Here is a 14,096-nt window from a genome sequence, read left to right on the forward strand (position 1 = left end):
TTCCTGTGAGAGATTGCTGATCTGATTATTTAATCATAAATTATTCAGCCTGGAACTTGCTAGAATTGTTGGGAACACCAGAGCTGTGCTATTTACTGAGATGGCTTACCCCTTAACACAAAAGCCCTGGTTGTTTTATGAATAAGTGCAATACTAAAACTGCTATCATGCTTGTTCTCTTCTTGGAAAATTAAATGTCTACTATGAAATTTAGAGTTCCCTTGTATTTTTGATGCCTATGAGTAATGGGGGCTGCCCCAATCATTTTGGAGGCTGCTTAACAACTAATCAATGGCTCTCAGGTTTCTTAATATAGAGTAAGAGTGGGACTTTCATAAGCAGCGGGAGGCTATTTCTGCTCAGTCATCATGGTACTGGGTGTGTATATGTGAGCGAAAAAAGGAAGCAGGGAAAGTTCATTCAAAGTACTAGATAATAGAGGGTCTCATGACTGAAAGCTGCAATCTTCATGTGGCAAGATAACTGACAGATGCCATGTTGGCTTCAGGTGCAGGCTCAGCTTCAGTGTTGTACTTTCTCTAAAGTGCTGGCACCCACAGTGCACCCCAGTGACTCTGCAGCTTGTGTTACTACACCGTCACAAACCACATCAGAAACGAGCTCGGTTACACTGATGAGTAGGCCGCAGGGACAACATACAGAGGGGGACGTTTTCCTCTCAGAAACCCAAGAAGTCCCTAAAGCTGTGATTCATGCTGCCTCATGTAGTTTTTCCTGCCGGTGCTTTAAGGTCAATCTCGAGAGATGCAATGGAAATTTCAATAAAAATCCCTGATTACAGATCCACTCAACCTACATCCTGAAACACAGCTGAGTTGCGCTCTGTGGCAGCACTATTTCAATACCTGCCCCTCCATTGCTCTGTGGGGGTTAAGTGACTTTTCTTTACTTGGCTCGTTTCCTCTGTAACACAAACATTTGCTGAAAGCCTATAAACAGTCTCTGAAAAAAACGTTATTTAATTGTACCTGCATTTTAAAACCATCTCCTGCTCTTGCCACTGTCTCGTGCAGGCGTGCTCTGTTTGCAGCAAGAATTACTAGGTCAGCCTTCCATACAGGCAGTGATGTGGCAGGGTTGAAATCCTCCTCACTGCTGTTGTGGTCTCTGTCTCCAGGTGCATGATGAACCTACTGTGCTGTAGCTGTCTAAGCTAGTCAGGTTGCCTCACCATGGCAAAACCTGGGAGCGACAGAGATGGAGCCATGGTGGATAAGCAGGCGGGGAAGAAGGTATGTGACTCTCTTACTTCAAATAGAAGCTTCTATTACCATCCTGTGGTAAACACAAGGAATAGTTCCTGCAAGTTTACAAAAGTGATACTTGTTTTCTTTACATTTTCTTGGGGAAATACTGTACAAAATTGGACCCCAAATAATACACAGGTGATTTTAAATACAACTAAATGAATTCAGAGTTTGGCAGAAACTGTCAATAGGATCACATGATCAATGAAAATGGCATTTGAATAAACAAAGATTGACTGCTTGGTTCACATGATATTGTAGAACAATCTGGTTCATTCACATTTTCTTTCATCGAGCAAACCAGGTAAAATAAAACTAAATTGAGAAGCTGTTATTGATGCTAAATCATGTGGCATGCAGAGAGTGTTGGACTCCAAGACAGCTGACTTCTTTTAATGCTTCTTTAGAGTGTGTGTGTCACTTTTTGCTTCCTGAGTGACAGGGTTTTTTTTGTTTTGTTTTTTTGTTTCAGTTCTCAAACATCTGCATGAATGTTTCTTGGGTTTTAGAGCTCTGATGTGTAAACACTCATCACCCACTTGCTGAACACTAACATCTGGGCACCAGCAGGGAGCACATCTAAGCTTGTAGCGGCATTATTCATTATATCGGCTTGTTCTGTAAATGTCAGTGCACTTCAGCTGCCATACATGTACATGTTGACATCAATGCGGTTATGTTCGGCCAACATTGTGATTTGATTGTATGTAGTTTACCAGTGATAGAACGAGATAAATCTTGTGGTTCATCAAAAGGATATTCTTAACACAGCATATATTTCTGTGGGGCTTTTTTTCTATTGTGATACAGTATTCTGCTTTAACCCAGAGATGCACTCGAATGTTGTGCGTGAGAAATATCTGACGTACTATCTCCTATATTACCATGCAAACAGGGCTTAATTGCCCTTTTCTACATAAATGCAAGGAAGCATTTGTGTCTGCCTTTATTTTCAAGGCAAAGGTACTTCACATCTTAGCTCTCATCTACTTTCAGCCGTGCCAGACACTTCAGCTTTGCACAGCTGGCACATTGCTTCACTGAGATCAAAGAAGCACCATGCTGCAGACATTTTCCTCCTGCCAGAAATGTATTTTACTGCACCAAAGTGCAGCACACTAAAAGTAATGGTACTGAAAAAGCTTTGTCTGCAGATCAGAGTGCAGAATAACCCAGTAACTGAAAGACACTGTGATAATGGCGAGATTAGTGGTATTGCTGTGGGTTGTGTTTGATGCTGGAGTGTTTTCGCTCCACCTCCACCGTGTGTATTTTCTGTAGAATCAAATAGTTTTATATGTGCATGGAGTGGCTAAATTCAATTCAGGCATTGAAAACCAAAATTACAACCATAGAAGCAATCAGCAGCTGCAAGTGGGAGGGATAAAATTTAACATCTTGTGTCTTTTGAAGTGGGTGTTGTCGTCTTTTCTGCTCAATTATGGCTCCGATTTTGGTCACCAAAGAAATGCAAATTACCCAAACGAGGTGGTACTTGTGTTCAACAGGAAGCCACCCTGTATATGTAGGTAATTTTCTTGCTTTATCGTCCCATTTCAGGCTTTTCGTGGTCAACCTTGCTTTACGTGTTTTCAGTATTATAGCTATTAAATTTGAAGGGTTTGAGTTAGGAATTAGTTGTCACTGCAACATCAGTTAATCTGAGTGTCTCACTCAGTTTGTCTATAAAATGTCTGAAAGTTGTGATGCAAGTATGAGATAATCTACCAAAGCTGTGGGGGACGACCCTAAACAATTTTTGTCTGACCAGCAGGCTATATACAGATTATAATGCAATGCATTTGAGGACTGGGACTGCAGATATATTTTTGAATCGGATATGATTTAAATTGATGATCAGTAAAGGTGCTGTTGTGCATTAAAAAGAAACTGTTAATCTATGAAGTCTGATGGTATTGAATGCTTGCCTGGCAGTGCAGGTTGCACAGGTGTGAATATTTTCACACTCCCACAGCACAGTGCCATAATAATGGACTTATTTTTCTTCCCTTTTTTCTCTTTTGTGTGTAAACTGATGGGGGGGGGGGATCCAGGCATACTCGGCACTCAACTGAGGCCACACCTCTGCCTCGTTTGACCCGATTTTAATTCTTTGTGTGTGTTTTATTTCTTCCTCACCCTTGACAGAGCAAAGACAAGTTGTCGCCTTTCACCAAAACTCCAAAGTTGGACCGGAGTGAATTGCTGGGGAAGGAAGGGAAAGCAAAGTCTTCCATGAAGCGCAAGCTCTCCTTCACTACCAGTCCGCCCCAGGCAGAGGAGCGAGACTCCGACACGGGTAAGGAGTGTTGCTGTTCCTCCTCCAAACAGCCATGCTGCTGGCTCACTGCCATGTCTGTACACTGCCCCCTGGTGGCCTGCTGTCAAACAGGTCTGCAAATAGTCAACAACGGGTCAATATTGTTTCGAAAACGGGACCTAAGTCAGGTCTCACTGATGAACTTGTGGCCTGTTGTGTGTATTCTGAGATGGATGAAGAATCATTCTATGAGAATGTATTCATTTTTTAGTGTTACAAATAGTAATCAGGGCCTCCTACCCCACCTCCTAATATAACACCATGTTTTGTTTTGTTTTTTTCTACATTCAACAGATTATGTCCTTTATCTACAAAACCCATTTAAAAAAGACCAAAACCAGCAGTGAACTATGTAGCCGTAGATATCCAGTGTATAAGTGAACTGTAAAAAGCCCCCCAAGAATCTTCACTGTTTTACATCCTCAATAGTAGAATAACCCTCTACAAATGCACTGCAATGCTGTATTTAACATTTGTTTGTTAAGTACACTATTTGTATTTGTATTTTTATATGTTTTTATAAACTGCGCTGTAGAAAGACCTTTGCAGTTGTCTTGAACCTCACTGATGGTGTACAGATTTCCCAATAACTGTCACTATGTTGACGATAAAAATGCACTCATCTTAGCAGTGCAGACATGTCGTTCTTCCTCTCACTTGTGTAAACACTGTTCTAACCCCCTCTTTCAGTTAAAGTTTAACTATATGTTTATCAGATTCAAGGCCTAAAAATAGGTTACTGTATCGTACAGCTGTAATTATAATAAATAAACTGCATGTTTATGGACTGCTTGAAGTCCTGCAGGTTTGCCTTCATCTCCTCTGTAGAGCAAAGCTCAACATGATCTTTTTCATTGTGTGGTCCTGTGTCATTCTAACAGATGAGAACCCTCAATTTTGGAAGTATAATTTATGTCGCACACGTAATAAACTAGCGCGGAGAGTGGCTTTGCCTTCCAGCAGCTTCCCCCGGTCCTTTTGTTGAGCAGCTGTAGGACGAGGCGAAGAAGCGACCCCAGTGACCGCCTCGGACCGGATCTCCTCTCCTGTCTGCTGTGTTGCCATGACTCATAATCTGTGCGTGGAGTGCGAGTGTGCCTTTGTGGCTGTCTGTGTTTGAGTTCATGTGAAGCGAGGAGGGTGAGAGAGAGCAAGCGAGCGTTAATGCAGTGCTTTCCCACCCTTCCACCCCCCCCACCTTGCTCTCCTTTTCCTCCCCTCTCCCCCCCCTCCCATCCTCTCTGCTTTGCACTGTAGATGACTCAGACCCAGGCCAGTCGAGTGAGACCTGGGGAGAGAGATTAGTGCCTCCCTGCAGGATATACGCAGGTAATCGCTGCAGCCCGATCCTCAGCCCCCGCGCCCATCCTCTTTGCGCTGCTATTCTGCTGTAAACACACATGCACACATGCACGCGTGTGTGTTTTCGCCTTGCATCTCCCCCCTATTACAGCTCACGCATGTCTGTGTTTAAACAACCGACCGGAGACTGGGGGGGCCCCGAGGAGTGCCATGGGCACTTGGCTGGCTTAAGAGAATGCCATCTTCTATTTGTTTTTGTTTTTTTAACTGTTTGTTTTTTTTGTTTTAAACCTCATGCTTGTCATCTGTTTCTCTGCGCGCTCAACAGATACAAGGGGAAGAGGAAAAATGCGATGCAGTCACAATGAAGTTGCATCTTGTAAAAGACGACCTTTTTTGGTGTTTTTTTGTAATTTGTCTCCAAACTCATTCTTGTTACAGATAAAGATGGACCAGACAAGAAGAAGGTGAAAAAGGAAGCTGGGGGCAAGAAATCCCAGGCACCCAACTTTTTGTTTGGGTATCCGCTGTCGGAGCGCAAACAGATGGCTCTCCTAATGCAGATGACAGCCAACAGTCCAGGTTTGTGTACTCGCCCTCTCACCTTGTCCTCAAGAAGGGTCAGTGTGTATTTGCTGCTAGATGAGTCATACTTCAGAACGTCTCTTGTTTTTGTTTTGTTTTTTAGGAATAGGATAAAAATCTTATCTGTGGTGTTTGTTAGTGATACTGTACCGCTGCTGTAGATTAGATCTGAAAATAGCTGACTTGGAGAGGGGTTAGGGTTACTGTGTTGTTTGGTTTTGTTTTGTTTACATGTTTTCTAGTAGTTATTGCAGTTTGGTTTTGTTTGTCTTTTGCTTTACTCATTAAAGGAGCTGTTTGACAGTGTTAAGCCTACAAAAAACTGACTCCAAATGAATTTGAGAGAATCGGGTCAGGATATTTGGGAATTAAGCTGTGGTGCTGGAAGGGGATGAAACTGCATTGTGGGGGGGCGGTACCATGCGACTTCCTGCTGCCGTAGTCTGTCTACTACAGGAGATTTTTGCTGTACCCTGTGCTATGTGAAAAAGTTACTTCCTCTTGATAAGTTGAATAATATTTATTTCCTTTCCATTACGTTGTTGGCAGTTTTGAGAATTTTTCTTTTCCCCCAAATATGGTCTCTAGTCACTAGACCTTTTTTTTTTCTTTCTTCTTCATTTGTTCATGTATGTCATGCTTCGTCACCGGTGCTCATCAGCAGTCAATGAGAAATTGGTGACTGTTACAGTAGACAGTTTGAGGGGAATGATAACCCTCATTTGTTAGGAAAATGGTCTGAAATGTGCACACGTACCTTCTCCATTGCACAGTCTGACTGTGCTTTATATGATGCTATCTGTAATGCTGTAGTAACGGACTGCTCTGTTATTGCCAACAAACGGGATATTCAGTGGTGGAAAAAGTACTCAAATGATCTGATGTTTGTCAGTCCATTTCCATATCTTATTAAAGTAGCTCTGATAAACATTACAGTGCATCTTCCGGAAATCACGGAACTGCATTTGTCTGAATTTGCATAGGTATACATATGTGCATGTCCTCCAAAGTAACCGACATCATGTAGCCGATGAAGATGATGGTGTGCACAGATAAAACGGAGGGACTGCAGAGTTCACCGCTAAAGGAGAGAAGTAAAAAATGAATAATAACATCAGTATTCAAAAAATGTGACTGCACACAGATACATTTTGTTGATGACAGTCTGCACAGCTGTGTGTAGGTTCTGTTTAGCACCAACACACAACCATGCCAGTCCCATGAGTGCTATTCAGTTTCCATTACTATGGCAACCCCCATTTCATGTTTCATAGACCCATACATGTTCTTTCAACTATTGCTGTTTGTCTACAGCCTGAATTTGTAGCAAACGGCAGTAGATCTAGTTTGCTTTAGGTGAAGGTGCTGTCTTTCTGTCTGAGTGGACCAGGATGTTGTGAATTCAGTGAACTCTGTACTGACACCATGCATTCAAACGTGCATGTGTAATTCCTAGAAAGGTCCAGATGCATGTATGCTTACTCAGACATGGGTTTAAGCAGTCTCTCGTTCCCAGTAAAACTGGATTCACTGTAGTTGTTCAGTCTAGAGAGAAAAGCAGTTGTCTTAGTGTGTGATGTGCTTTTTTTTCTGTCTCTCTTCCCTTCGAGCATCATTTAAGTCTTTTTCGCTCTCTCTCTCTCCATGTGTCCAGACTCTACACCGAGTCACCCCTCACAAACGACCCCTGTGCAGAAGAAAGTCCCCAGCAGCGCCTCGTCTCGGCAGAAAGACAAGGTCAACAAGAGGAACGAGCGAGGGGAGACTCCCCTTCACATGGCAGCAATCCGGGGAGACGCTAAGCAAGTTAAAGAGCTCATTAGCCTGGGAGCTGATGTCAATGTCAAAGACTTTGCAGGTACGACGCCCCAGGAGATGATCATTTAACAGCTTTCATCATGTCCCAGCAGTTGTTAATAATGACATTAGACTGAGTAACAGATGCTGATGCAAAGGCAATGTCTCAACATGAGCTGTAATCAGTCTGCGCATTACTACTGCTTATGCAGCTGTTGGTATGTCGAGTAGTAGAATTGAGAAAACAGCTGGTAAAAATTTTTTAAGACTCTTCTCCTGTCCTCACCAGGTTGGACGCCTCTGCATGAAGCCTGTAATCTTGGTTACTATGATGTGGCCAAGGTCTTGATAGCAGCAGGTGCAGAGGTGAATACACAGGGTCTGGATGACGACACACCACTTCATGATGCTTCCAGCAGCGGGCACAAAGATGTAAGAGCTTTGAGTTAGTCTGTAACTGAAGGTCTTAAAAGTATATTGCACTTAAAAATTTTGATTAAGGACTCTGCACAGGTCTGATGTGTGAAATTGTTACAGAATGTAAGAAGGACATTGTCTCAGTGCACTTACAAAATTTGATTAAACATTTCTGAGAATCAAAACAAAAATACACAAATTGATTTAAATTTGGCTTATCACCAAACTCGGACAGCTTCCAAGCGACTGCTACTTTTAGTTCGCTCAGCAGAAGACCTGTTTTGTCTTCCTGCACTGCCTCTAAGATACATGGTGCATCTCCTTCAGCTTTTCAAGACGGTGACCTTTCAACTTTGTGGAATTTGTGGATTTGGCAGGGAGACATATTTGGCAAGTAGGGAGGTTGGTGAGCCAAGATTATGTCAACATAGCCAGAAAAACGTACGTGTTCATAATGCACTCTGTGCCGGCACAGGATGGCACGCATCACAGTTCAGGTCGTTTGTGCTGAATATTTTCCTTAGACGTCTCAGGATGTTAGATGAACTCGAGCGAGGTGTCAGTGTCACCTTGGGGGATAAATTTACAGTGAATAACAATCTTGCGAATGTTGACAAGCATGCTCCTGTTCGCACTCCTGTTCGCTCAGGAAACTGTGGACTCTGTAACTGAAACCTGCAAAAAACTTTTGTCATAGCTGGACACCCAGACACCCCCCCCCCCCCCCCACCCCCCCACCACATGAAAGCAGAGTCAGTCTGACAGATAGAAGTTGGCTGCTTCAAGTTTTGAGGGCTGCGGTGAAATCGTAGACCACACATGCAAGCGATCAGAATCTAGCCTAAAAACGAGCAAGCTAAAAATAGCAGCAGCACTGAAAACTGACCCAAGAGGATGACTTTAAAAGGGAGATCAGCCAAATTTTTATCTGGTGTGCTTGTATGTATTCATGAGCCAATTCTTTTTTTGATCGCACCTCTAATATAAAGGTTGCACAAGTCCATCCTTAATGCAGGAATAGTCAGAGTGCTGTTACATTTATATGTGGACATTGTATACATGTTTGGGGGTTTTTTGTTTTTGTTTTTTGGCTGTCTTTAAATGTTAAGTCAAATATTTATTTCTGTTGCATCAACTTGCAGAATGTAGTATTTTATGATAATAATAAGAAGACGGCCACTCTTAGGTCATCAGCCAGTAAATTTGTTTTTAAGTTGTTCGAGTTTAAAAATGATCAAAATGCATCAGATTGCGTTAAAGTGCATTTTGTTACAATTTTAAATGCCTTGGTAAAATGTTATATTTTACCTTTAAAAAAAATCTAAGGCATGTCTGTCTGTCTAGGATTTCTCAGTGTAATTGTTGTGTTTTCTGTAGATTGTGAAACTTCTGCTTCGTCACGGTGGTAACGCTTTCCAAGCCAACAAGCGCGGCGAGCGCCCGGTGGATGTGGCCGACTCTCAGGAGCTGGAACAGCTATTAAAGGGAGAAGGAGCCGTGTCGGACCATGATGACAGCTCTTCAGGTGATTGTCCCTCCTGTGTAATATTTATGTTTTGTTTTGTTTTTTTACTCCCCTGTCATCGACATCCAGTAATGTGTCCACTGTAAATGAAGCTTAAGTCTACTGTACTCCACAGAATCTGAAGACCCGCCATCTGTCAATCCATCCAGTGTCGATGACAACATGGAAGACTCTGATACTGAAAAGGACTCTGCCACGAAAGCATCGTCTTCCATGCCAGGGATGGATGAGTACGAATTTAAGGACGAGGAAGAGGAGGACAATCTCGGTAAAGCCCTGAATGACAGACACATCCTCAGGAGGGAGCTACGACAGCCGGAGAAGGAGGACAAAGACAGGAATCACGTTGCAGTAAAGCAAAGCAACAAGGGGGATTCCTCATCAAAGTCCAAGAAGCAGAAGACGTCTCGTGTCCACTGCAGCTCGGATACGTCCAGCGACGAAACGGAGAGCCTCTCAGAGAAGAGAAGCTCCCCCACCTGCTCTCATAGCTCGGAGAACGTCAAGCCGGACACGAGGTCGAAAAAGGACAATACTGAGCAAAAGGACAAAGGTAAAGTTAAGAGGAAGAGCAAGAGCCAGAATAAAAACAAGGAAAACCAAGAAGATGGGAAAGAAAACAGTAAAACGCTAGTCCTCTCTCTGGCAACAGTGTCTGAAAGCACAGAGAAGGGCCGGGAGGAAGACTCTTTCAAGATGTCTTTCAGTCCCAAAGATGACTCATCCGTCCACCTCTTCCACTTGTCAGCCATCAAATCTCCTAAACTGAACCACAGCCTGACAGATAAACAGACACCACTCAAACAGGAAAATGCGAAGATGTGCGTTTCCATCACTGACAGCTCGTGTCCAGTGGACGGTGTCAAATACAACCACTACACAGACGCAGACTACTGCACTGAAGGCTCCAGCACGAAGGGGTGTAAGCACAAGGAAAAGAGCAAACATCAACAGAAAGACTCCAGTGTGGACGGCGACGACGGCCACTCGAGCCCCTACAAAGACGGCAGCATAGGAAACAGCATAGACAGCGAGGGTGCCTTACGGAAGACTGATTTAGATGGAAAAGTCGTGAAGAAGCATAAATTTAAACACAAGGAGAAAGACAAACACCGCAGGGAATATGAGGCAGAGCGGAGCCGCCAAAGGCAAAAGGAGGCCAGGAAAGACAGCCACAGGAATTTGGAATTTGACAGAGAGTTCTGGAAAGAAAATTTTTTCAAAAGTGATGAGACAGATGAACCTCTGCCAGTAAAAAAGGAAAGTGAAGACAGCAGCTCGCTTCAGAAGACTGCTGATTCCTCTCCTGTGAAAGATGAGCGAAACCCAAAGGAGAAGCACTCCGGCAGCAAGGAAAAGAGGCCAAGAGAGGAGCGAGAAAAAGACAAGAGCGTGAAAAAAGAGCGGAAGGAGGCGGCAGGAAGAGAAGAGAAGGTGAAGGATTCAAAGCTCAGCGAGCATGACGAAAAGGTGGACTGCCACGGCTCAGGGCGGATTCCTGAGGAGTCGCTGCAGATCAACAGCATGAAAGAAGAGACAGAGGAGAAACCCATAAGTGGGATCACAGCTGATCAAGAACAGCTGGAGCCTGCAGAAAAAGGCTCACGCGAGAAAACTGACAAGAGGCTCCCAGGAAAGGAAAAGGACTCAGACAAAATGGAGAAAAGGCATCTTGACAAGGAAAAAAAGGTCAAAACAGAGCACTCTGACAAAACCGAACCACAGAACTCAGTGGATCGTTGGAAGGAAAAGGAGCGAGCGGGATCCATCTCTTCCGTTTCGCCTGGAGAGAAAAGCTACAAAGAAAACGAGAAGCTGAAATCTTTAACCACAACAAAAAAGCATGAAGACAGCAGGAAAAGTAAAGATAAGTTCGACAAACGGTCTGATAAGGAGAGGCAGGACAGAGACTATAATGCCGGGGATCACAGAGAAAAGGATCGCACAAGCTCTGATAGGAAAGGAAAACCTCTGGAGAAGACCACGGATCACAGTAAATCTGATCGCGCCAAAGAAAAGGACTTTGACAGGAAAAGAAGAGATAAAATAAAAGATGGAACGCTGTCCTCGACCTCCAATCTGAAATTACTTTTAGAGGAGAAGAAAAGCCATCTCTCTGAGAGCGGCAAGTCCTTATCTACAAAATCAAAGGAGGAAGCAGTGAGAACGCCGGAGAAGGATCGCGATAGGCGAGACCGTGACAAAGACTCGGATAGACACAAGGATAAAGAGCGACACAAAGACCGCTCTCAGCAGGCCAAAATCAGCAAGGCCAAATCCAGTGAGACGGAGGCAGACAAGGCCAAATTGAAAGCCCCGCCAGCAATACGAGACGCCAAACCAAAAGAAAAGAGACTTGTGAACGATGACCTGATGCAGACCAGCTTTGAGCGCATGCTCAGCATGAAGGACCAAGAGATTGAGCTGTGGCATCGGAAGCACCTAGAAAAACTCAAACAGAAAGAGCGGGAAAGGCTTAAACAGCGGCCTGTGGCAGATCCGGGGAAGTCCAAGCCTAAAGACAGAACAAAAACAGAACCATGTTTGAGTAAGGAGCTAACACGCTCAAAAAGCTCTGATACATCTGATGTCCACAGCAGAGATAAATCCCTGAAGGACGGCACTAGCCCCAGAACGGTGTCACTTGATGGGAAGAGTCTGCCCTCTATCAGCGCAAAGGTCATATCAGCCGTGGAAAACTGTCTGACGAGATCACCCCGTCCTGAGAATGACCGTTGTGGCATCATTTCCAGGTCTGTTTCTTTAGTCTCTGTTGCCAGCTCGGAGGATTCATGCCAGGCAACGACATTAACTCCCAGAAATGCCGAATACGATTCTGATGTAAACATGGAAGCCTCAGACTCCCAGCCTGCATTTCTCCAGTCTTCCCTCGTCATTCAAGCTACAAGGTCGCCGTCTGTTCACGATAAAGACTGCAACAGTCTTCCAGATGTTTCACAAGGTAATCGAGTGATGTCCGGCAGGCATGAATCTCCTTACCTCAGGGCTATTCTGGATGAGGATGCCAACTCATCAACTGAAGGCAAAGCTGTTGAAAATCTGCCAAAATCCAACCTGACTGCGATCCCAGGAGAGGAGCCGAGAATGAAGGAGGCCTCAGAAACCGCAGAGAGCCTGAGTACACAACAAAATTCAAATTCAGTTACCGATTCAGTCACAGAGAGGGAAGGAAGCACTGCTGGATGCTCGACAACGCAACTGTTAAATAAAGATCTTCCCAGTAAAAGCGTGACTCTTCCACAGTCCAGCAGCTCACAGTGCAGTAGTTCTCAAAGTGGGTCGGAGGAGCCGAAACCTCTTCCTCTATCTGAGCCTCCTGCTGTCCAAGACATCCAGTGTCAGATGGAGACTTCACAGGCAGAATGTGTTACTAAAGAATCTGATCAGCCGTCAGTACCTACAGCTTCTCAAGCTGCTGAGCTGTCAGCACTCACAAACACAAAGCTCTTCCAGCATAGAGAACCACTCCCGTCTTCTGGTATTGAGAATCAGCAGCAGGCCGAGTTAGTTACCACGGAGGTTTCTGACCAAAAAGACACACTCGTGGAGACCGCTCACGGAACAGAACCAGAAAATATGGAAACGGATGCAGAAAACTTGACAACAGAAGCGGCGGGGAGTCCCATACCGTCCACCAGCTCGCACATTCCCACCTCTGCTGCCAGAGAATCCTCAACGGGTTTCAGCAGATCCGATGAGTGCAGGCCTTCTCAAGAGGATGCAGATGCAAGTGGCCAAGACTGCAAGAAATCACAGCCTTCCAGCGACATCTCAGGCCCATGTCTCGATGCTCTTACGGAAAAGGAAAGCGTGTCCTGTTCGAGCCCTGAACACAAGACTGAAGGGACAGCAGATGTACCACAAAGCTCGCACAACAGCGGTGGTGGTGCTGCTGTCTCTGCTGCAACTGAGAGTTCATCCGTTGAAGGCAGCCTGAGTACAGACTGCTCACCTGAATCCAAAGCAGAGGCCTCCTCGGAGCCCATGGAGGTCACGCCTGCCGAGGAGAAACCAGAGTCGTCCTCAGCTCTAGAAGAGCAGAGCCAAAGCGCCGTCCAGTCAGCGGATCCAACAGACGTCAGCAGCAGCGCCTCAGGGAGTTCCTCTCCGCAATCCGGAGACCGGGAGTCCGACTCCTCAGGGGCGAAACTCAAGATTCGCGTAGCAGACGAGGAAATGGACATTCACGTGCCCCATCCACGCAAGAGGAAGATGCCGAAGGTGTCGCTCTCCCAGCCGTGCTCCACCACTCAACAAGAGAGGGAACAGCAGTCGCTAGCGGCTATCGTTGACTCTGTAAAGCTGGAGGAGATCGAACCTTACCAGTCGGACAGAGCTAACCCATACTACGAGTTCCTGCACATCCGCAAGAAGATCGAGGAGAAGCGTAAAGTGCTGTGCAGCGTCGCCCCGCAGCCGCCGCAGTATTATGACGAATATGTGACCTTTAATGGCTCATACCTCCTAGACGGGAACCCACTCAGCAAACTCTGTATACCAACTGTGAGTCATCATTGTTATTATTGATTTGATTTGATTTTTTAGACAAAACTGCAGCAGGGATGATGTGCATACTCTTTTATGATTCAAAACGAAGCTAGTGACCATTTGACCTTTAGTGCAAAGAACGGAGCACAATGATGGTTTGATCTCATTATGTTGGCTTCATAACATGATCCATAACTGCAGTTGAATATAAATTTACACTAATCAGGCGGCTCTAATTGATATATTTCTGGGAAGAAAAATCATTTGCTCTCCCTTTCACTGCATGTCAACGTTAACATTAAATTTGTGTCACATCCTCTATCCCCGTTTTTGGCGGTCGTGTTAATCCGGCACGTTGCACCGCTGCAGCTGT

The 14,096-nt window shown here is 44.8% G+C and overlaps 1 protein-coding gene across 2 annotated transcripts in view; it reads left to right on the forward strand.

Annotated features, from left to right (window-relative positions):
• The window catches only part of ankrd12 (ankyrin repeat domain 12), a 41,350-nt gene that overhangs the window by 23,727 nt on the left and 3,527 nt on the right, over positions 1 to 14,096 (forward strand). Inside the window, exons 2-9 of one of the 2 annotated variants that reach the window (XM_085439865.1) lie at positions 1,139 to 1,253; positions 3,417 to 3,567; positions 4,846 to 4,917; positions 5,332 to 5,472; positions 7,130 to 7,333; positions 7,562 to 7,704; positions 9,067 to 9,214; positions 9,330 to 13,738. In XM_085439865.1, the coding sequence (XP_085295991.1) occupies positions 1,194 to 1,253; positions 3,417 to 3,567; positions 4,846 to 4,917; positions 5,332 to 5,472; positions 7,130 to 7,333; positions 7,562 to 7,704; positions 9,067 to 9,214; positions 9,330 to 13,738 (5,328 nt within the window). In that variant the 5' untranslated portion in view covers positions 1,139 to 1,193. The remainder of the gene's footprint in view (positions 1 to 1,138; positions 1,254 to 3,416; positions 3,568 to 4,845; positions 4,918 to 5,331; positions 5,473 to 7,129; positions 7,334 to 7,561; positions 7,705 to 9,066; positions 9,215 to 9,329; positions 13,739 to 14,096) is intronic. The other variant, XM_085439866.1, reaches the window with a different exon arrangement.

The sequence above is a fragment of the Copadichromis virginalis genome, linkage group LG18, assembly GCF_057382275.1.
Source record: "Copadichromis virginalis isolate Kocher_CV1m ecotype Utaka linkage group LG18, C_Virginalis_male_GT1.1, whole genome shotgun sequence".
NCBI lineage: Eukaryota > Metazoa > Chordata > Actinopteri > Cichliformes > Cichlidae > Copadichromis > Copadichromis virginalis.